This window comes from Cylas formicarius, unplaced genomic scaffold, assembly GCF_029955315.1.
Source record: "Cylas formicarius isolate icCylForm1 unplaced genomic scaffold, icCylForm1.1 PGA_scaffold_5__7_contigs__length_24384050, whole genome shotgun sequence".
In the NCBI taxonomy this organism is placed as follows: domain Eukaryota; kingdom Metazoa; phylum Arthropoda; class Insecta; order Coleoptera; family Brentidae; genus Cylas; species Cylas formicarius.
Window position 1 is genome coordinate 5,906,693 of NW_026844341.1, and position 24,510 is coordinate 5,931,202.

Below are 24,510 nucleotides of genomic sequence, written 5' to 3' on the forward strand. Positions count from 1 at the left end.
TTTACGTTATACAGGGTTTCGCTATAGGGAGTTTTCACTGTATATTATGCGGTAAACGGCATTTGACTAGTTGTTTAATAAGCGAGTGATTTAAAAAGTTTGCTGAACGTGTTGCATACTGTACTTCTTCTACGACCGTTAGTTTTTGGGTACATTTTTGCAAAACAACACAAATACATTGACTGACATGACCGTCAGAATTAATAAAAACGTCAAAATTCAAGCCGAGCGGTAATATCTCCGTAAATATCCGATTGCTCCCAAACCCGTGCGGTAATATTCCGGAAATGTCCGAATTGGAAACGAAACTCACTTAGTAAACTGACGCTTTTCGTATGCTAGGTTGGTGTATAATTAGATATTTTACAGAAGGGAGTAGAAAAAAGCAGTTCATGTTATGTATGTGTTACATACATATTTTTAAAACCGACTCAGCGTTGTACCATCGACAAATTATTAAATTTTGTGACATATCTTCATTAAAATTTTCTAACAATCTTTTACTACTATTTAGAAAAAAACACTATTTCCAAATATGTGTATTCCTTTAAAAAAAGTAGCTGGCTTTATTGTAAAAAATAAAACAAAATCGATAAGGATGTTGATTAGACGTCAGCCTATTTACTTTCTATATAAATATAGTTATTTTTCTCCATTAAATGTGAATGACATTGGATTATTTGTTTTGGTGTTTGGAATGTCAACCAAAAGCATAGTTTTCCTTTTATCATAATCAACAAAACTTTGATCATAAAAAAGTGTTCATTCGGTGCTTCTACTAAGAATTTGTCGATATCCATTTTATCTAATACTCTCTATTTCAGCGTTTCCGATAAAGGTGCTAATGAATCATTTTTACAGATGTATATTATTTTCTTGTTCAGGCGCCACTTTTAAAAAATTTGGTATATTTGTTCTGTTTGAAAAATTTCATTGAGTAAACTTTCAATTTCAAGTAAATTGTATTGTTCAAAGTCGATTTTAGAAAACCAATCATCGTGTTTAAACTTAAGCTACAAATCGTCAAAATATGAGTCTATTAACTTCGTTACTATGAGAACTATTATATATTAGATAGCAAAATGTCTCGTTCGGGACGGTGTTAAAAATGTAGGTATTATTTATGCCTTTTTGTAATTTTGTGATTATTCATATGATCAAAAATTCACAAGTATTTGCCTAAATATGTTCATTTTACTTATACTTTTTTTTATTTCTTAAAAAAAGGAAAAAATTACAATTTCTAACCAAAACTAAATCAAAAGGTACTCCTACTAAATGAACTTATTTTATTTATATGATAAATTTTATTTATTTATTAAAAAAATCAGATCAATTTGTTGAAATTTAGAAAAGTCATTTAATAAATGACTAATTTTCCTTCAACTGAATTTAAATTATCAAGTCCAGTGGCGCTGCGGTAGGAATGTTAATAAAAATTTTGTTATTTTTATAATAAACCACTAAGAGTACAGTAGTTTTGACTCTTGAGTTGTTTTCGTATCCTGCCTCATTCCAAAACTTATTTTTTTGAACATTTGTTTTTGAATCCTTCGAGCCAACCAAAACTTTTCCTTTTTTTTGAGTAAAGTATCTGCGACTGAGCGTTGGCGCATGTTCTTTTTTGAAACCCGTTGTATAAGTACGAAGAATTCACCATTTTAGAAAATGTTGATTAAATCCATTTAACTCGGTTGTTTATAAATCAAACTTGCTGACTTGTCGCTAATCATCTTGTTTTCTTCAGAGCTGAAACTGTTTCAGTTAAGAAGCCCACAGGATGATGGGTAAAAATCCAGGAGACTTGTAAATAGTATTGCAGTAGCCTATGGAAGTTTCTTTGAAAACTATGTTGATTAATTAGTACCAGCTTGAAATGGTTAGAACGTATTTTATCTACTGAAACCTTCGAAAATGGTCAAACTACACGGAGTTCCGAAACTTGGAGGAAAGATTCAACGTAGTAAAAGTAATCGTTACAAAATAACAGTGTTTCAGAAATCTGTCACTAGAGGGCACTTTACCTACCACATTTGTTCTATTTGCTCTGTATTTTGTTTATTTATACTGATATTCCAAATAGAACAGATTGCCTTAAGCAGAATTACAAATCCTCAAAAATTGTTACTCTTGTTTTAAGTCGATGTGTTATTCTTTAGCCACAGATTTTTTTTATTCTTGGTCCGAACACTTCTAATTGGCAGAAAGGTGAGCCATATGCATTTCTGTTAAGCAAAAGCAAGTGAAAAATGCAGACCATGCTACCAATTAAAAAGATGAAAACAAAGGCATAAGTTTAATTTAACTAACATAAATAAACTTAACATTTTCTAAAATAAAAAGTTATTAATATTAATCGTGAATTAAACAGTATACAAAGCTAATTTTTCTGCTGCATTTTCACTTTCGTCACCTCACGCAATATCCAGTATCACCTTTCTTGAAATTAGAAGTGCGGGGTATTCGGGCCGAGAAGGAAAAAGTCGATTTGTGGCTGAACGATACCACTTATCGACTTAAAACAAGAGTAACAATTTTTGTGATCTGTGATTCTGCTTAAGGCAATCTGCTCTCTTTTGCAATATCAGTCCAAATAAATAAAATAGAGGGAAAATAAAAGAAATGTTCTAGGTAAAGTGCTCTCTAGTCACAGATTTCTGAAACATTTTTATTTTGTCACGATTACTTTACTAATTCAGGGCTGTGTGAATTAAGCGTTAAAACCAAAATTAAAAGAATTTTGCTAAAATATTACGTATTACTTATACGCAAGCACTTAGTTCAAAAAAGCATAAACGGTTGAAACGATTTAACAAAGTTGTGCTCGTTAGCACTTTTCTTTACTTTCAATCGACTCAAACAGGTAGAAAAAATAGGAAAGAATATATAAACAATGCCCTATTAAAGTTATCTACTACGAGCCCTAACAACTAAATGTTCGGACGATGTAAAAAATGATAAAAAAGACATTTTTATATCTATTTAAAAAATTTTTTTGCTTTGTCGATTGAATAATCAATTTACGCACATTACGATAGCACAGAAAGTGCTATCGTAATGAATTATTTTTTATTTCTCATGAATTACATAGCAAAATACCGGAAACATACCAAATTTGCTGACAAATAAATATTCGGACGCGAATGTTTATTGACCAAGAAATCAATGCTACCCATGCATTGATGGTAAAATGTAGTGTGCTTAGATACATAAATGAGATGTCAGTTCGGGTTGTATCTTTCAAGTTTGTATAATAGTTGATAAGAAAATGACGCGTGGTGTTGCAACAAACAAAAAAGTGCCAGAAATTATCATATCTCAGTACTGCAGAGGTAAATCAATGCAAAAAATTTCAAATGACTTGAGTATTGCAAAATCAACAGTCGGGGATATTATAAAAAAGTATGGAGAGACAGCTAGTGTTAGCGTTCCTGGTGAAAGTTCAGGCCGACACCGTAAAATGTAGCAGATGAAGCGTCTTACGACAAATTCAAGCCCAATGGAATCACGAGGCAAACTTAAATGTCGCCAGGGAATGTTGTAGACAATGAATGCATAAGTCTAGTTTGAGTTTTTATAAGGCAAGTTTACCATTTTTCCTGTTTCAATACAAAAATTATTAATATTCTATGATCTACTTTTTTTAAAAGCAAAGGAAAAACCATTATTAATGTCTATTCAAAAGAAAACACGTTTGGATTGGGCAAAATCTAAAATATCCTGGACAACGGAAACGTGGAGTAACGTTATCTTTAGCGACGAATCAAAATTTGATGTGTGTGTAGGTGATTTTCGAAAAAGGGTGATTCATACAAAATCAGAAGCCTTTCACAAAGATTGTCTAAAGCCCTCGGTGGAATTTCCCCAGGGTGTTATGATATGGGGGTGTATGAGTGGTAAAGCGGTTGGCAACTACGAGTTCATTGATGGTACTGTAAATGCAGAAAAATACCAACAAATTTTATCAAGAAGTATGATTCCATCAATAGAACGAACTTTTGGAAATGAAAATTTTATATTTCAACAAGACGGTGCGTCCTGCCATAATGCGAAAATAACAAAAAAATGGTTTGGGGACCATAATATGAAAGTTTTATCGTGGCCCTCAAAAAGCCCCGACTAGAATATTATTGAAACTTTATGGTATCGGATGAAAAAGACTTTGCGTAACAATCCTCGGCGTACAGTTCCAGCATTAAAGGCAAAAATCACCGAAATTTGGAACACTTCCACCCCCGAATATTGCAAGATTTTGGTAGATTCCACGCCAAAACGCATAGAAGCTGTTATGGCTGCGAAAGGTTATGTTACTTCTTATTAATGTTCGATTTAAAGTAAAAGATTTAAATGCGCCCGAATATTTATTTACCAGCAAATTCGGTATGTTTTTGATATTTTGTTATGTAATTTATGTGAAATAAAAAAATAATTTATTACGATAGCACTTTTTGGTATAAAAATAAGTGCGCGATTTCATTTTTCAATCGAAATGGCAAAAAAAATCAATTTAAAATAAGTATAAATATGTTTTGTTATTATTTCGTACATCGTCCGAACAATTAGTTGTTAGTGTTCGTATTAGTATTAACGTGTATCACAAAGAAGACAAGCCCCGTCACTCTCACTCAGTCCATATAAAAAAAATCATATTCGATATATCGAACTCACTGCTCATACCCAGCATTCCATGTGTGATCGCATAATTTTGTTGTCGAAGTAAAGAAAACAAAACCGCGCGCAACAAAAGAGAGGCATTACGTCTATTCATCTCGGTCAATTCCTCGAAGCGAATACACAAAGATCCATCGAAGTTATTAAGTCACGATCTCTATTTTTTCAAGAGCGAACCTGGCAGGAAAACAAGATGGTACAGTTAAGAAGAACGTGTCCGTTAGTAGGTGTCGATTATTTACGACATCGGACGATCCGACCAGGAAAAAGATTTTTCCGAATTCGCTTTCGGTTTCTGCGCGAGATGCCGACGAGATGACGAAGGTCGGTGATTAATAGTAATTAAATCAGTCACCTTGCGTGGAATTCAACAAGAAAGAAATCGTGAATAATACGTCTGGCGGAACTTTAATCCGCTGCTGAGTCTATTGTTAGGTATTTTGCAGGGTGATTTATTATTTTCCATTTAGTGTGGTAATTGCGACGAGTTCCTCCACGGCGCAGAAAAAAATTGATCGTACGTTCGGAAATGACCTCACAAATATTGATGTGTGGAAAAACAATATCTTTTTAGTCACTACATGCATTAGTAAACAAATATACCCCAAACTTTTTTTTCATTTTTATTTTTAATTATGAAATTCCTAGTTAAGAATTTAAAGATTTTTCAAAGAAACTTCCACAGCCTACTGAGAAACTTTTTACAAAACTTCTGGATTCCTCCTGCGTCGGTTTTTGCTGAGTCGAAATTGCTGACGTTTCGCCAATCATCCTGTTGGCTTCTTCAGAGCTTGACTGAAACTGAGACGTCAGCAATTTCGACTCGGCAAAAACCGACGCAGGAGGAATCCAGAAGTTTTGTAAAAAGTAAGAACTTAAAATTTTTTAATGTATTTCAGATATAGTTAAGTCGAATCTGGATCGGTTTTTGGTTTTTCTGGAGATTGTAACACCCTTATAGGGAATATTTTTTAAAAGATTTTTTTTTAAACCAATTTTCAAGAAGTTCGGCTCTTGTATCCTAGAATCTCTAATATCCATTGCACACAACAGCAAGCAGTTTGAAAAAAATCTGTCTTCTTATTTGAAGATATTTTCGTCTGACAATTTTGAGTGGAATCAACAACTGTTGTCTAATCTATATCTTTTAATTTCTTGAAGGTAGTTAAATCTCCAAGTGCGTAATCTGTGTGATTCCATTATTACTTGCCTTTTGTCTATTTTGCTGTACTTAAATCCCATTTTACAAACAACTCTATGGAGCGTGACGCGGCTTTTATTTGTATTGTAGGAACAACTTCTCCTTCATAAAGACAATATGTTTTCCTCCTTATTAGGTCCAGACTATATGGTGAGTTTGAAAATCATTATGTTGATTGCTTTTCTTCAATTAATAATATCCCCTTTCTGCGATATTGGCGTTTTTGTAAGTAGACAGGATTCTTTTAAAGCTTCTTGTTCTCTACTGATTAAAGTTTCATACACATGTTTCACAACTTGTTTTGCATCAAGCGACAAATGATTTCGACGCGACATTGTTATATTCCCATAAAATAACTTTTTCAAAGCGAACAGTAAAAACGATTAATCACCACTGCCACAAATGGTCAACACTCCAGAAATATATCAGAAAGATCAGAAATACTCCTGGTCCACCCCTGCCTTGTCACTCAAGTAAGAATAACATTTTTAATACCGATATTCCGTGGAAAGCCAACACGATGGAATCCTGCATCCGACTGGAATCCTGCAGACGTTTCGCCAAAATCTCACTTGGCATCTTCAATGCTCGCGCTCCGAAAACACTTCGAACACCGGAGCGAGCATTGAAGATGCCAAGTGAGATTTTGGCGAAACGTCTGCAGGATTCCAGTCGGATGCAGGATTCCAGTCGAAGTTCAACGAGCGAACGGATGATATCCCGGAATATAGTGTCATCACATTTTTCCATCCGTGAATCAATACGTGAGAATATATATATATATATATATATATATATATATATATATATATATATATATATATATATATATATATATATATATATATATATATATATATATATATATATATATATATATATATATATATATATATATAGATAGACCAAACTATATTCTTAAAATCTCTTTCAGGATTGGCTGGTATGCTTGATCTTAATTGTTTCGTTAAAACTTTTCTGATTTTAATTAGGACTGAAATATTATAGGTTTGTAATTTGATAAATTAGTTAATGTGGGGTTTTAACATATACAGGTTTTTTTAAATCTAGGAGTCTAGGTCAAACAGTCATTCTAATCGTAGTATTGAAATATTGCAATAATAATGATAAAATAAATTGTAATTGTAATTGCAAATAAAAAAACTATGTCGTGGCAGCTCACAAAATAATTTTGCAATTCAACTAATTTTTAAATTTAAGTGAGAGGAGTTTTTTGTTTGTTAGACGTACCTAAGTCACTCTAGTTGATAAATTCAAGTGCCCCATTTTAGATACCCAATCAAAGACATTATTTAAAATTATTTCCGGCGGGAATTATGGAAAAAAATATGGGCAATATTAAGAAACTATTCGAAGGGAAAGTCAAAAATACGGGCAGTACAACAAACTTAAGGTTAGAAGTCCCCTAATCCGTCTCTAAAATTTAGTTGTTCCCTAGTTATTTACATTTAGAGATAGGTTGGCAGATATATCTTTATTATCTACAAGGACTGTGGCCATATTCTTTCATAATCTGAGTATATTGAGATAACAGAAAAAATGACAATTATCTTGTTTTTCTATGTGAGCATTCATCTAGGATTCAGAATAAAAATAACATAATAAATAAAACTTGTTTAAGATTTGTTTTTTGCTTTCTTTAAACTAATTTAAACTAACCAAAAGTACTTTTTTCAATATTGTTAATGATGCTGAAAAATTAATGAAATGAATGATAATGATAATGAGCTATTCGCTATCATTATTTAAAAAGCTTTTTTAAACATCACGAACTTAACTGCCTATTGTTTTGATAAAACTAGCAATAGACATTTATTTCTAATTTTTATATTTTTTGAAAGCTTAAAGCGAAAAAATGATTAAAAATTGTGTCGCAGCTAGTAAACCTACAGCTTTCTCATGTAAAAATATTAAGATTTGGCCAAATTTAATTAAACGTTTTTTTGCTACTATTACTAGGCTTTTCTTGTACACATTGCTCAGAACAACTAAAAAACTGTTTTCGATATTATTGATATTTCAATCTAATGCAAAATGTGCGCTTTTAAACGTGATTCTGTCAAATTTTCTAGAGATTTATAAATGTTGATGAAACAGGGGCATTTGTAACAAATTATTTTCATTATTGCCCATTTAATATCTCCGTAGCTTGGAATTTTTATATTGTGTCCATTATCAATATCAATTAAGGCTATAACGTTTTAGCATTTTAAATTACATACATTTTTTTTTTAAAACAGTAATGTTTAATTATCGTAAAGTATACTTATCTCCCATATATTAAAAAATTAATCAGCAAATTGCCGCACATTTCAAGGAAACTCCAAACGCAGCAGCTAAGTTAATGGTCGCATAATATTACGATCCAATTTCCCACGGGATTGTCTCTACCCCGCTCAGCATTTTCTTCTGATGATTGCGGAAATTATATAAAAATTCTACCTTGCATATTATATATTATTATTATATTTCCTTCTAATTTCCACGAGCTTCGTGTAGTTCTCTAATATAACTTTTTTTGCCAGATGTGCAATTATCCTCATATAACTAAATAAATAAAACAATTACCAGATAACAAGCATGTTCTTGGCGCCAAAATTTAAATAAAAATTCAAATGCCCAAAACCAACCTACAACCCAAAAACAATCCCAAATTTTCTAACCGCCCCTATTATTTACCCCGGTTTTTCCAAATTAAATGTTTATCGATATCTTCACCACAAACACAATTTAGTTGAATAGTTTCTTGCGTTAATTAAGTACTCAGATAAAAAGGTCGGCACGATTTTTCGCATCACCGTAACATTTTATTTATTTACACCATCAGCGGATGACTAAATAAATCGCGGGCTTGTTTGAAACCTCGCGAGTTGTTCCCATGCCAGTCCGATATTTTATTCGGAGGGGGACCATGAATTCCACGATTTTCATTGGCTGAGATTGTCGCGGTATTGTTTGGCCACCCCATTTGTAAAGGTGTGCTTAGGGTAGAAGAAATCTTTGAATTGTTGATTTGGATTTGGACTACGGGGGGTACGTCGTGGGAAATAAGTAGTTCATATGCCGTTTAGTAATTAAAAATATTTACCTAATGCATAGTTCAAGAGGGAAAAAATTATTAGACAAAAAATTTCGTGAGTAGCGTAGCAATGAAATGTACCATTTCAACGTCGAGTGTTAATTGTTTTAATTAAATCCCTATTGAATAAAATTTACTTTGCGATCAAGTAGGTATGCAACACACAAAACAGCGTGCGATTCTAGAGAGTATTTGTATAGGTCTAATAACTTGGTTAAATTAACGGCTAAACCGCATTTTTGTACTTAAATATTGCTTATTATTACCTTTATTGCTAAAAAAGTTGAGGTTAAAACAAAATTTGAAAATATCAGAAAAGTTTTACTACCCGGAACGCAAAAAAACATATTTTACTGTATTGACTATATTAAATAAATAGCGTTTTCTTTTCAAATTTAAAGTAAGAATTTCAAATTTTATTATTTTAAATATAGAAAAGAAATAATTTTAATCAATATTATGAACACAGTACCTCAATTGATAGTCGGAAATGGGTCTGTCAAATATTCTGTCGAAAGTCTTCCATTTCCTTTTCCGCGATTTGTCTTAAGAACACACAATGCAGAAGGTATTATTGTTTATTCGCACTTTTTATTACATCTGTTATTCGGTATTTTGCTAATGTTATATTTTCTTTTTCAGCCCAAGAGAGAACCAATTTCCGCTGTACAAGTTTTCGGCAGAAAAGTAAGTGATTAAGGCCCTAACCTCAAATCAACGTGATTTAAAGTTGACACCAAATGTAGGCCCTAACCTCAAATCAACGTGATTTAAAGTTGACACCAAATGTAGATACTATTTGATGAGTTAGATTTATTGTGTTTAGCTTTGAGTAGCCTATTCCGTTTGAGTAATTTGGTGTTTGTTGTGTTTGTAGAAATCTGCAACTGCAGTAGCCTACTGCAAGAGAGGACGTGGTGTGCTCAGAGTAAATGGACGCCCCCTTAGCCAAGTGGAGCCAAAAATGCTCCAAGACAAACTTCAGGAACCAATCCTGTTATTGGGCAAGGTATATTCTGTTTTAATTTTCGATTTTAGTAAGTTTTTGTATGTTTATGATGAGTTTTTTTATCCCGAATATGATTCGTAATGAATGGCTTATGCAACCTGATCCGTTCACCTTTATGGGATGTATGAACCATTTTCTTTTTGCTGTGAACTATAAATTCTGTTTTTTAGGACAAGTTCTCAGAAGTTGACATAAGAGTTCGTGTCAACGGCGGTGGCCATGTCTCTCAGATATATGCCATTCGCCAAGCAATTTCCAAAGCTCTGGTGGCTTATTATCAGAAATGTAAGTACTTTTTCTGGGTGTAATTGTGTTTGTCAAAAATCAAAACGTAACGGTGACCAAATATTCATACTGTTTCAGATATTGACGAAGCATCTAAAAAAGAATTAAAAGACATTTTGATTCAGTATGACAGGACTTTGCTGGTAGCCGACCCAAGAAGGTGCGAGCCAAAGAAGTTTGGAGGTCCAGGAGCGAGAGCCCGCTACCAGAAATCGTACCGTTAAATTTTTTAGGATTCACTTGTGTTTATTTGTGTTAAAATACAAATAAACAACATTTATTTCTAGATTTTCTTGTTTTATTTCAATGCAATTTTTTTTAGTTTGAGTATTAACACTAGACTATATTAATCACTTTAAATATACCTACTTAGGGTAAGTAACTAACTGCTTTTTCTACAATGTGCTAAATAGATGATTAAATCTAGAACAAAAGTAACTATGGAACTGAATTGCTTCAGTTCCATAGTTCCAGCGATATATTAAAAAAATGTGTGGTTAAATTGCATAATTTTTAAATGTTGCCAGCCAGTATATGCTGGGTCAAGACCTATTTCATTAATATATTTTACTTTATTAGAGAAGCAACATGTTGAATGAATAAAAAGAAATATTTTTTTGATCCACTAGTTTCCTGCCTAGAATCGCTTAATATTTGATAGGTATTACTCTGCAAAAGGGAAGACGCAATTAATTCTCCAGCAGGAAAAATGGTTTTGCTAGATATTATTTTACTTATTTTGTTGGAAATTTAATTTATATGTAGTGAGCTTCTCCCTAGGCATTAAAAATTAATTATTATTTAACATCTTATTCCAGAAATGATTTCAATTTTAATTTAACCAGGATGCTTCACTTCTGGGCTTATTATAGTTACAAAAAAAAATGAATGTTGCTTTCTAAGAGGTGGTAAATATTTTTGAGAAAATTTAGTTCTGTAAGAATATAATTTCATATTTAAATGGTTCCTCAACTCTTTGAAAGCAACTGTTGGTGCATCATTCGGAACAGATTCGAGCCAACAAAAATGTTCCAATCATTTACAAATAAAAAAGGTCCCGCACAGTATTCAAAACTGATTTTGCTACTTATAAATACATAGGGTACAAATATTGTACAAACATCCACTCTACCAGGAACAGTTTTACGGTAAAGTTTTTCTGACTCTCAAACTGATATTCCCCTAGAAAAAAATTACTACGATTTTGCGTTTTTCTGTCGCATAAGCTTCTCAGGGCGTTTGAAGTTAAGTTTTGACGTCGTCATTGTGGACCAAATCCCGATCAATTTTGGCGCCCATCCTCCGCAAAGCCACTATCGTGTTAACAGCCTTGATCCATCTGCGCTTGATGACGTAGCGCTTGAGTTTGGATGTGTTCAAAGCCTTCTCGTGATGGATGGTCGAAGCTTTGAGCCACGGATGATCCAGCGCCCCCAACGACGTCATTCTAGCCCTAAAGAATATTCCCGTGATTAAAATACAAGTATATCTGAATAAAGGTCTTGATAAACGTATATGCATGCAGCCTTCGTATAAATAAAAGCCAAAATGTGGTTGGTTGGTGTTGCTAAATAAAATTCAGGTATTTCAAACTTCAGATAAATATCTATTTTCGTGTCATCTGCAATTTTAAAATCAGGTAAAGACGTCTTTTCTTCTAGACTCCTCTGTAAACTAAAATTGATCTTTGTTCTGTTAAAGCATAGCAATTAGGCGTCTCGGGGGTTAATTGTCATATAGGGCTACTATAAAACCGATAATATTCGTTATGTGGTTCTGGTCATTATAAAGCCGGACTAACATTTTATAATTAACGAGGAAGGTTGATGTAAACCAATATTTATCTTTCAAGATACAGAGAGTGTTGAAATTTTAAACTACTTATTGATTTTCATTTATATTTCTGGAATGCGAAAAACTAGGCAAAAATAGTTACAACCTTAGGTGCTAAATTCTTTAAAAGATAATTTATTTTTTATTTAACGATTGGCGTAGACATCGTAGGTCTCTATTTTTTGGGATATTGGCAATTTCTTTTTGGTGTACAATATATTCTACCTACAAGGTCCGATTTTAACAACATTTACTTAAAAAATAATTAATTCAAGCTTTTTTTTGATATTTTTTTCTGATTTTCTTCAGTTCCTGGTTACGGCCAAATTTATTATAAATAGGCAATGCTTTAAAGCAAAATTAAGAAAATGTCTATAAACATTTAACATCAGACACCTGCTCATTTATTGCGATATACAGGGTCTTTGTACCGTTTGCTCATTCTCAGGCTCAAAAATATAAACGCATTAAGGCACAGAACTCATGTTTTTCAAATACCCAATGTACGTTCTAGGCTAAGTTTATGTGTAAAAATATCATTGAAGGCTGGAGTTATATTTGTTTGTTGTGTTATATTGGTTATCTCTTGTGAATTGGTTTTCCTGTTTCCAGTACCGTCAGTTTTACAATGACAATGACAGTTGATACGCAAACATATTAACGCATGCGCGATATAAATTATCCCTCGGGATTGCTTTGATTGACTAAGATCTTGTGGGTCAGAAAATTATTTGACTAAAACTAAGGCAAAATAAAAAGAATAGTTAAATGTATGATATTAAATTTGTTTCATTCAGAAATGCGAAGTTGCTTTGTTGCTGTTTAATCCGCCTTTATTTTTTTCCAGACTCTTAGAAGCAAGCTGAAGGTTCCAAGTGGCATTACCGATTTTAGACCATTCAGTTTGTTGCCAATTATCTCAGAAATTATTGAAAAAATGACAGCTAAACAACTTCGCCAGTTCCAATGTGATAACAAAATCCTCCCAAACACTCTGGTTTTCAACCTCCTCACGCCACTACTTCTGCCTTGCTTCGTATTACTGATGATTTATTGAGAGCAGCAGATTCTAAATTAAACTCTTATCTCATAGTCTTAACACCTTGGATCATTTCCTTCTCCTAGCTAAACTGAATTGTTCGGGATAAAAAGTTCAGTTCTCAGATTTTTAAAAAATTTTGCTGCTAAGAGATACCAAATGGTAGTTATTGGAAATACTCATTCAGATGCTATTTCTTTGGAGAGGAGTGTTCCGCAGGGGGTATTTTGGGACCTATTCTGTTCTGAATTTATACAGCTGACTTCTCTACTTTCCTTAAATTTTGTCAATCTCATCAACACGCCGATGATACTCAGTAATATTAATCTTTTGTTGCTAATGAAGCTTTATATATCGCTACTAAAATCAATTTAGATCCTAAAATAATTTCGGAGATATTTGCGGCTCACAATACTCATAATACTAAAAAAAGGGAAGATATTGTAAAAAACTCCTCTTTTAAGATTACGCTAAATGATGAAATTATCTCTCCTTCAGACGGGTGTCAAAATTTAGGATTATGGTTCGACGGTGACTTGCGGTTTTCTAAGCATATTGGCTCAGTGTTACAAAAAGCCTTCTATAAGTTGAGGATATTGTATATTTTTAAACATTTCTCAGTAATGAAGTCAAACTTAAACTCTGTGATGTGTTATTTTTATCCCATATCGCTTATTGCAGTATAGACTATTGACCAGCTATACTTAATCTAGATAAGGAGAGACTCCAACGACTTCAGAATGCTATGGAGTTCAGTTAGCCACCTTTGCTTTTTTACTAAACGCTGATAAGACCCCGTCGTACTTGTTTGATAAACATTGCAGAGGAAATGATATTCATAATCGAGACACCCGTTATTGTTTAAGATATTGCGTTCCTAGACACTCTTCGGTAATTTTCCAGAGGTCTTCTTGCCATAACGCAGTTAAATTATTTAATGAAGTACCTTGTGCTCTAACGACCCTCCCCACAATAGTATTTCAAATAATATTGTTTATTAGGCCCGCCTAGCAAAAGCGTATGAATTTATGATGTCTCGCATTTACGATTTATATACGGATGTGTATTTTGTTGCCAATTATGGTGCTGGTGCTGTTGTTCTTGGAAAAGCGCAATATTCGAATGTCGCCGCTCTTGCATTATTACTTATATTTTAATATTTTGTGCCTCAAGGTTCTAACCTTGGACCTCTTCTTTTCAATATATTTATAGACGATCTCATATCTTTGATCATCTGCAACAAGCTTGCCTATGCGGATGACCTAACTATATGAATGCAATGAAACTGGCACGGACTGCATGACTCTCCAGGGCAACATCAATATTGTCAGTCAGTGGTGTACTAAAAATAAATTGCATCTTAACATCAGCAAGTGTAATGTGGTTTCTTACCACAGCACAAAAACTTCTATACTCTTTAATTACAATATGGATCGTACTATCCTGACTAGACTTGCCACTGTGAAGGATCTGGGGATTTTATTTGACCAGTCGCGTTCTCTTTTGTACCTCACATTACAAAAATGGTTTCCAGTGCAATGCAAATTTTAGGATTCGTAATAAGAAATCGGCAGGCATTTTTGTAGCTCAGCTACTGTTAAATTTTTATTTAACTGTTACGTTGGGACCAAGCGACTACGGCTCGCTGATATGGTCACCAATTTATAACTCCTACCCTCAGTTCATTGAGAGTGTGCAGAGAAGGTTACTAAAGTATCTAATGTTCAGGGAGGACGGTTCCTATCCTGAGAGGGGAGTTAATCACGATCTTCTGCTAAGAAGGTTCGCTATACTTCCCTGAGCTTGCGCAGAGACTTGCAATCTGTTTCATTTCTCTATAAGTTAGTTCACTGGATTGCACGTTTCTTTTGGAACAATTACGTTTTCATGTGCCGCGGCTGGAAGGGAGACATCAATCAACTTTCTAGCCGCAGCTACCCAGGTCCAAAATCCATTTTCAAAACCCTATATACATATTTCGATTGGCGTCGGGTTATGCGTACCGATAAGTCTTATCCTCTTCTTTCGCATTCTTTCCTTCTTCATTTTTTTAGTTATAAGATTAGTAGATTTAAGATTAGTTTCTACGTCCCCTAGTATATATATTGGATGATTTATATTTAGCTATTTCCTGTAATTGGGTCATGTTACCTGTTGGAAATAAAGTGCTGTTATTAATATTTTGATTTTAAATAAACACAGTTTATTATTATTATTAAATTGCCAAATTAACTTGTTAATTAATTAACAAGTTTAACTTAATTAATTAATAGCGGTATAACAATCATTTTGGTAAGCGGTCTTTATTCATCAAATTCGAACCTAAGCATTCAAATTTAAGCAACTCAAAAATACCCCCTCCCTCAAAGGCAGATATTTAAAGCGATTGCGAGTAAGTACAAACTAAACAAGCTAAATTAGGTTGGAGCTTTGCGCAAATGACGACAATAAAACAAACGAAACTACAGTTTACGACGGTATATTAAAAACGTACAATCGAACACATACTATGGACAGTCCCGACAGCGAATGGTCCCAGGAGATATCGATTGGGTACATATAGTACAGACAACGACCACGTGCTAGCAACGTCGCACGACCTCACAACCATACATATCAGTCAACGCAATTAAGTCTAGAACGACACGACACTTATAATTAGGACTTGTTCAAATGAAACTGAGTGATCTTCTTGTTGGTCGCCCTAGATTGGAAAAAACTATTCAAGGAACTGATAGTCCGCTGTCCTAGGGTGTCTTCCTCGTTCCAGTCAGCGGACACGGACCCGTGTCTGCTACTGGACCTGCTCACTTGTCCGCGGGGCCCGTCCCAGTGCTGCAGTAACCTCAGCAGGAGATCTTTGGTGCCGTCCGCATCTTTGTTGGGTGTCTCTCCGTTCTCGCCCGACTTCTTGTAAATACTGCGGCAACTAAGAGGCACGTCTCTGCTAGAGTTCACGTTGATTTTGAACTTGGTCCGTCTCCAAGGTATGCCGCAGCTCGGGTTCTGGGGATGGTCTTTGGGGAGCTCCGCGAACGGTTTGTTAGTGATGTTGATGGGGATGGTTTTAGTCTCTTCGAACGGGTCGACGCCGTTCGTGGCGAGAGTGGCGTCGATGTTAGACAGTTTGAACAGTTTATCAGAGAGTTTTTTGATTTCGTCAGCGAGATTGATGCGCTCCGCCATGTCGTTCTGATTCTTCACGAAGCACGAGCTGTCCGAAGCGCGTCTCAGTGGGTCTGCCGTAGTCAGATGATTAGGCGACAAGAAAATGTCGCTTTTGATATTGGCGAAACAGTTATCGCTGCCAGGGGACGACGCTAAGCTCCCGCAAGGGGAGGGTGAATCTCCCGCTAGGGAATGAGACGACTCGGACAGACTGGCTTCGCCGTTCTCGCAACCGGGAGTCAGAGAACACGTGATCTCGAAAACGTACGGTGAATTCGGATGCTCGTTCCATCGTTCCACGAACTGCTTCAAGTTATCCTTGGTGACGTCCATGGACGGTACTCGAGCAATCAGCGGTTTCCGCTTTTCCAGCCACGCGTGTCTGAGGCACTCATCGCTACTCATACGTTTGCTAGATGATGGAGACAAAGACCCCGAGTTAGTGCGAAGTTAATGATGAGGAAAACATGCGCCCAAAGCAAAGCGACAAACCCAAATTAGTAAGAAATAGAAGTAGAAGGGGAACGTGTTAGTGTGTGGTCTATGGTATCTTCGGTAATTTGGGTCTTTGCCTTGCTTTGGTCGAATGAGTTTGTTGTGTGATTCTCTCATTAACGCACACGATGTTTGGAAAATGTTTCAGACACAGACACAGCGGGAGATTTTTAACGACAGTTCGACATTTAATGCTCCACAAGTATTTAAGTGACTGTGACACTGACATCTATTATCATTAATTTTAATTAGTTTTATAGTAAACAGTTGTGTTTTGGGAGTGTTCTTTGAAGCTAACGCAATAATGAGCGCAACTTCTGAGCGATGTTCTCTTACCGTTAACGCCTTAAAAGCTTTTCACGACCAGAGGCGCTTCCTACTAGGACTTATGTTTTCCAATCGTTTAAATAGAATAAGCAAAATAATTATTTTATTTCAGTTGTAGGTATTAAAACACGTCGACAGATTGGTGCCTGACAAGGACAATATTTTTAAATGTACAGTGTGTCTAATTTTTCATGGTTTTACGGCGTATTTATAAATTAAAAAAAACTAACTACGCCACTCGATCCTACCCACCTTTTCGATAAGTTAGCACATAACCAAAGCTAGTTTTATTAAGCCCTAAACTTAAACCTTAAAAAATGGTACACACTGTACAATGGTAAAAAAATCTCATGGCAATAACAATTAGGAAAAAAACCTTTTAGGGAACATTTAATAAAGTGCGTTTTCTGAATACTTGACTACTTTGGAGATGATTCTTTGAGTATTTTTGGGGCAAAAATGTGGACATAAAATGTTCGGGAATGCTTTGTTTTCAAGATACAGGGCGTGTAAAACTTTAAAATTAATAGAAAATTTAATAGGTATCCATATTTACGATAGCAGTAGTGGTAATTAAATTAAAATTATTAATTCGCCATCTACGTTCCGAAAGAGGGTGATCCATCTATTGGGCAAAAAGATATCTACGCTACTGATTTTTTGTGTTTTTTCAAAAACCTGTGACCAAACATTTCTGGGTTTATGTTGATATTGTCCCCTTAAATCTTGTTACTAATATATATTTCATTGTAAAAAAAAATAAAATTTTAAATTTTATCACAATCTGTCTTTTTGCAAACTTGTGTCCCCCTTTTTTAAAAAAATAAATCACTCGTTGTGCTGCTTGAATCATTTTTCAAATAATGGTGAAAAGAAAAGGATTTCATTCTGAACTTACTTTTGGTCTTTGACCAGAAGCTTTCTGATGAAGTCCTTGGCGTTTTCCGATATGTCCTGAAACGCCTCGTCGTCGAAATCGTACTTGGCTATGGTCACGTTGGCCATAGTTTCGACGTCAGTGGCGCCCATAAAAGGGGACAAACCCGACAACCTATGAAAAATGGTTTATTTTCAATTTTGGGAGGTTTTTTTTTCGTAAATAAGCACTTACAAAACGTAACATATGACGCCCACCGACCACATGTCCGTACCGTACCCTATTGCATCGAAATTGACCACTTCCGGTGCCACAAACTCGGGCGTGCCGAACAAAACCTGGAGCTTCTTGTCCGGATCAAATTTTCTAGCCAAACCAAAGTCGATGATTTTAATCCTATTGCCAGTCTTGGTTAGACATAATATATTTTCTGGCTGAAAAGAAAAACCATCAGCGATTGTGTTCATTCTTTAACTTCCACATGCACAATTCAAATTTCAAAATGTCTTTGACAATGAAATATGTATGTGTATATAAAAGTTTTAAAATATTTTTTTCAACTCCCGTTCGCAAAATACCTAATTACCCACCGATGTAACGTGCGGGAAGCGTCACTTTACCACGTCAGTTTCGTTTCGCATGAATCCGGGCCACTTCAGACATTTCCGGGATTTTACCGCACGGATTTGAGAGCAATCGGATTTTTCAGAGATATTTCCCACGCTTTGAATTTTGATGTTTGTCAGTTCTGACGGTCATGTCAGTGAATGTATTCGTGTTGTTTTGCGAAAATGTACCCAAAAACTAAGGGTGGTAGAAAAAGTATAGTATGCAACACGTTTGGTAAACTTTTTAACAAACTCGTTTATTAGAAACTCGCTCGGCTCGTTTCAAATAAACTCCTGAGTCAAATGCCGTTTACCGGTGTATAATTAGATATTTTACAGAAGGGAGTAGAAAAAGGAATTTTGCGATGTAGAGAAAAATGTGTATTGCACGAGTGTGACCATATTACTTTTAAAAGTAATATAGACTACTCGACGGTTTAATCAAAGAGGTCACGTTATTTTAGCGCATTTATTTTGTACCTGGACCTGTCCACTTGTTTTATTGAAAGTTCTGTTCTCGAAGACTTTGGACACATAAGTTATTAAATGGAGTCAATAGCAACGTTATAGTTATCTGTCTTTGGTAAAACACCGTCCGCCTAAATTATACGGTTCCCCCACTTAGGTAAATTTTAGTAGTTTATTTTGAACCATGTACTGTTGACCAGCCTACCAAATAATCTTAATATTTGTAAACTCTGTACATTTTCAACGATATAATATAATAACTTAACCGCATCTGAGCAAAAGAAAATAATATCCATGTCAAACATTACTTTGGAATAAATAATAATTCCTGAAATATTACTGTTAACTTTACTACTGATTATCAAGATCGCTCTATAGTATTTCATAGTTTTCAAGATTTAAAACAAGCCTATACAGTTTCAATGCTTTATTTGATCCCCATAAATCATCCCAAATAGAAACTGCGGTGTGCCAGAGTAAAAATAATATTTAAATGGTACGTAAATAATAAAATAAATTATTAGTAGTGTGTAAATAGCTATTGACTTTTTTATTTTGAACGAATTACATTTTAAGGTTCATTAAATTTGAGGCGGAGTTAATTGTTTAATTTAACCGTCACCATTGACGAACCCAAACGATTTTAGTCAGTTTAAAAACGTAACAATCCTATTAAATAGACAACTGACCTTCATGTCCAAATGGAGTATCCTCTGTTTGTGGATAAAATCGATTCCTTCGCATATCTGCCTCATGAAGATCGTGCACGCTTTTTCGGTCAAGATGAAATCGTCATCGATTACCCTCTCGAAAAGTTCGCCCCCTTCAATCCTGAAACAAATAAATCTTGATTTACGATTGCAAACTCCTTCAATATCTAGTATCAGTATTATTCGGTAATCTAGTGTGTATTAGGGAAACAATATGAAAAATAAATTTTCAGGAAAAATACAGGGCGCTACAAAAATGCATTTTAGTCCATTAGCCACATTTAGTTTTGAATAGAATTAAAGGACTATAAAAACAAACTGCACAAACTCATTAATAAAGCAAAAAATGATTGAAGATATTGCTGGTCTAGTCAATGATTACTTCACCAGCAACAACTGCCCAATGAAATAAAATATAAAAAATATAAAAAAAAACTAAATCTCCTGAACTTGACGGCATATGGACGGAAACACTCAAAAAGATAGTAGATTTTTTTATCAAACTTATAACTCATTTTCTAAATAAGTGTATAATGGGATATTCCCACAAAAATATAAAAAGATGGTATCTAGTGACAAAACAAACTTCGTAAAATTTTTTAATAAAATCAAACAGCACCATCGATTTCGGTTTCAGACCAGTAAATTCACCCAGGATGCTATACTGACATAAAAAATCTATAAATCGTTAGATAGAAATCCTAAATTATTCTGATAGCTTAAATCACAACAAGTTGATTGATGTTTGAAGGGTATAGGGTTTAGGACAATAATAGCCTTAAAATTAATGTCAAATTATCTCAATGGTCGAACACAATGTATCATATAAGAGGGTCTACTTAGTTGTGAAAGAAAAGTAGAAAAGTTGAATATGGGGGCTCGCAAGGAACAATACTGGGTACAATTTTATTTGTGTCGGGAATGGAAATATTTTCAATTTTGTAGCAAAACTTCAAATCGAAACTAAACTGAATGATTTTATCGACATTGTTTTTTCAGATTATGTGACTTCGAGTTGGAAATGTAACATTGACAAACTTATTAAAAAAGAGAAGAATGCTAAGGAATTTTTTAACACCTAAAAATTTTGTATAATGCATTGGTTCAACCACATCCCATTGTCAAAATTGTAAATTATTTTTACAAACGCAAGAACAAAGGGTATTCGATCACTACTATTCAACGCGATCTCAAAGGCAACAAGGAGAGAAAAGACTGTAGGTCAGAAATGCTATTCTTACTCATATACTTTTTACAAAACTTCTGGATTCCTCCTGCGTCGGTTTTTGCTAAGTAGAAATTGCTGACGTTTCGCCAATCATCCTGTTGGCTTCTTCGGAGCTTGACTGAAACTGGCTCTTATTTTACTCTATACCTGCTTATATATTGTTTGAGGGGGGCGCTAATGAGAGGTATAAACACCGCCTCGGATGACTGATTCCCAAATTGGTGACAGGTAGAGACCTGAGTCGCGGTTAAGATTGTTAGGTTGTCTTTGACGGACCGCAGATGTTGAGAGATTTTTGGACAAGTGGTAAATCTGGTTTTGACGTTATACTTCTTTAGAACTTTTGATATGTGGTCAGTGATGTTTTAAACGTAAGGAAGGAGCACAGTGGCAAGTGGCTATTGAAAGGTTCTGGTGAAGTGTATTTTGTGATGGAACGCTTAATATATTTAATGTGGAAATTATTAGAGAGAAGAGCAGAGGTAAGGTGTTTTAATTCTGTTTTCAGTGACTCGGTCTGAGATAGTTTTACGGCTCTGTAAAGAAGAGAGTTGATAACCGATGATTTTTGGGCCGGATGGTGATGTGACCATGTATTAAGGTATCGGTCTGTGTGGGTAGGTTTTCTGTAAACACAATGACCCAATGTTAGGTCTGATTTTCTATTGATAAGAATACAGGCTACAAATCAAACTTTTACAAAAGGAAAAACAGTTATAAGTTATTTTTTTCATTACTTCTTTGAATACTTCTCAGAAATCAAGAAGAAACTGCTTCTGCATGATTTTTGATAACTGCGTGATAGTCACCAAATTTCAAAATGATATCTCAATTTTTATCGAAGATAAATGAAAATATTGAAAAATAAACATGCATTTTACAAATGTTACAAAACTTTGTACAACAGAAAGAAAGCGTTTGAATGGTAAGTGAAATAGGATGGTCCCATTATTTGAACCAAAGGAATGAATGGCTAACAGATTGACCTACTTTTTTGTAACACCCTGTAAAGTGATAAAATGTACATACGTATTTGCGGTTCAGTCGTAATAAACCTTGGCGAAACTTTACAAAATCGCTTTGGAATTGCAAAGATTTTTTTTCGAAAAATTACAATAATTTTTAAATGTATCGTACAATAGCATGTCAACACCCTGTATCTTTTTAGCGATTAACATTAGTAGCTCACATGTTGCTCTACGGAGGATAAGTTATGCGCCGCCTTGTATATTATGGTAAAAAGATATATAATACATAATGCAGTATTTATATGTTATACATAGGAAAATTATTTTAAAAGATATAGTTCTTTATATAAATTATTAATAACAAAGTAATAATAATGAAAAAATCTAGGACGGCTGCATTATTTGACCCAATGTAACTAGTAACTAGTAGTACTAGCAACGAGTATTAATTTATCAGCTATAGTTGCGAATGCTCAATATATAGCGGAAATTCACATCGGACGTTATTGCAACCGTAGTAACATCAATTTTCGGTCGTTTTATTCATAAAACCGAAAAATCTCGCGCATATTTGAACGGCGTCCAGCTCTCTGTATAATCAAATTTTCGCAGTGTGTTTGGCAGCGATCCAATTCGTTTTCGATTTTTTTCGTAACAACAATGCTTTTCAATGTCATCGCGAGGAATTCCACGCACTCAGAAATAAACCCGAGACGACCCATTAAAACGGGAAAATTTGCGGAAAACTCGCGGCTGTGATCAATACGATGTCGGAAAAACAGAAAGTCTAGTCCCAGAGGTGGTATTGTCTTTATGAAGCGTGGGCGTGTGAATTGATCCCCGTGAATATAAAATAAATTAATGGAAAAGTATAAAACTAGAAGAGCACGAATCAGCGGGTTTAACCATATCTACAAAATGAAACAATAAGAGTAGCGAAGAAGAGTAAATATCTAGCAGTGATTTTTTACACACATGGAAGCAGTAAAGCCGAAATAACGGAAAGAATGAACAAGGGACGAACTGTTACACAAAAATACAAGACGAAAAAGCGTATATATGAAAGAATGGTACAAAGCATTACTTTGTATGGATAAGAAGTTTGGGACGTGTCTAAGGTAAACAGGGAGAAATTAATTTTTCAAAAAGACTTCTTTAGACTACTGTAATACTATTTACAAAACTTCTGGATATCTCCTGCGTTCGTTATTGTTGAGTCGAGCTTGCTAACGTTTAGCCAATCATTATGTTGGCTTCTTCAGATCTTAACTTTACTTTACACTCACTGTATACTGACCTTTTTGTTACGTTATAGAGATTTTAACCTTAGCCTCAATTTTCTTGAAATATCCCATCATGTCAAAACCTCATCCGCTTATAAAATTCTACGAAAATCTAGTTTTGCTTGATTTCGAGAAAGAATTTAAGGAAATAGACCAAATCAATACATCTTGAAATTGCTTCAATTTTGTCCTCGTCCGACTTCGATACCCTTTCGAACATGATTTATGACAAAGCTTTAAATCTACGTTTATCTTCTACCCAAAATCACATTCATAAATTTGAAAAACTAACGGCAACACTAGTGCAACCATCAAACTGTTCTCAACTACCAAACACTGTGATAAATGTATCATCGCACCAACTTTCGAGCACGGAAAAATCAGTTCTTGCAAAAGGTTCCAACTTCGCTCCTGCCCCACATATTATCCCAAAAGAGGAAATCATTTCAAATGTTGCGTCTATCCTAAAAAAACTGCCATCTCAAGCAGCAAAATCCTTGAAAAATCAAAACCTCCTAAATCTAATATTCCAAAAGCTGAACGCGTTGCCCTAAAATCTCTAAAATCTAATCCCGACATCGTAATCCTTACAAATGAACATCAGGAAAAGATCCAAGATACTCTTACAGACCAATCATATTGCCAACTTAAAAAAGATCCTACGTCATCTACGGAACGCAATCTAAAATCTATTATTAAGGCTTCTTCTCTATCAGACTCCGTGACAAAGTCTGTCACCCCTCATGACTCTAAAATTCCTCGTCTTTACGGACTCCCTAAGATTCACAAACCAGGATTATCCCTTCGACCTATCGTTAGCACCACCGGTTCTCCAATATATTCTTTAGCACAATATATAGCTTCTTTAGCAAACCCCTTTACAGAGAAAACTGATAGTTTCGTATCTAATTCCTTTTACTTCATTGAACAATTAAAAAGCATTACATTAGATACACATAGATACACACGTTCGGCATAGAACCCCTTTTTACTAGAATCTAAAGAGAACTATTTTTCTTATAACGTTCAAATTTTTGAAAAAACGTCTATGGGTTCACCAGTCATCACCATTATGGAAGATTTAAAAATAAAAGCTCTCGACACCTTCTATCCAAAACTAAAATTATGGAAACGCTACTTCGATGACACTTTTGTTATTTGGCCTGATGGTCAAGAATCCCTAGTTGATTTTCTTCGACATTTAAACTCTATACACCCTAACATACGTTTTACCATTGAA

At 34.5% G+C, this 24,510-nt stretch overlaps 3 protein-coding genes across 3 annotated transcripts in view; 1 reads left to right on the forward strand and 2 right to left on the reverse strand.

Annotated features, from left to right (window-relative positions):
- The window catches only part of LOC132702458 (protein inscuteable homolog), a 47,143-nt gene extending 38,435 nt beyond the window's left edge, over positions 1 to 8,708 (reverse strand). The window contains exon 1 of the mRNA XM_060671081.1: positions 8,573 to 8,708. The gene's annotated coding sequence lies outside the window, so the exon portion shown is untranslated. The remainder of the gene's footprint in view (positions 1 to 8,572) is intronic.
- A 756-nt stretch (positions 8,709 to 9,464) lies between these two features.
- LOC132702276 (small ribosomal subunit protein uS9) lies at positions 9,465 to 10,554 on the forward strand. The gene is made up of 5 exons (XM_060670813.1): positions 9,465 to 9,540; positions 9,615 to 9,659; positions 9,850 to 9,981; positions 10,152 to 10,266; positions 10,345 to 10,554. Exons 1-5 carry the CDS (start codon positions 9,532 to 9,534, stop codon positions 10,488 to 10,490), a joined length of 447 nt encoding a protein of 148 aa, XP_060526796.1. The 5' UTR covers positions 9,465 to 9,531; the 3' UTR covers positions 10,491 to 10,554.
- A 4,875-nt stretch (positions 10,555 to 15,429) lies between these two features.
- Positions 15,430 to 24,510, reverse strand: part of LOC132702275 (death-associated protein kinase 2) — a 56,248-nt gene continuing 47,167 nt past the window's right edge. Inside the window, exons 5-8 of the mRNA XM_060670812.1 lie at positions 19,771 to 19,912; positions 18,240 to 18,439; positions 18,027 to 18,179; positions 15,430 to 16,718 (exon numbers count right to left, since the gene is read on the reverse strand). Coding sequence (XP_060526795.1) covers positions 15,797 to 16,718; positions 18,027 to 18,179; positions 18,240 to 18,439; positions 19,771 to 19,912 — 1,417 coding nt within the window. The 3' untranslated portion in view covers positions 15,430 to 15,796. The remainder of the gene's footprint in view (positions 16,719 to 18,026; positions 18,180 to 18,239; positions 18,440 to 19,770; positions 19,913 to 24,510) is intronic.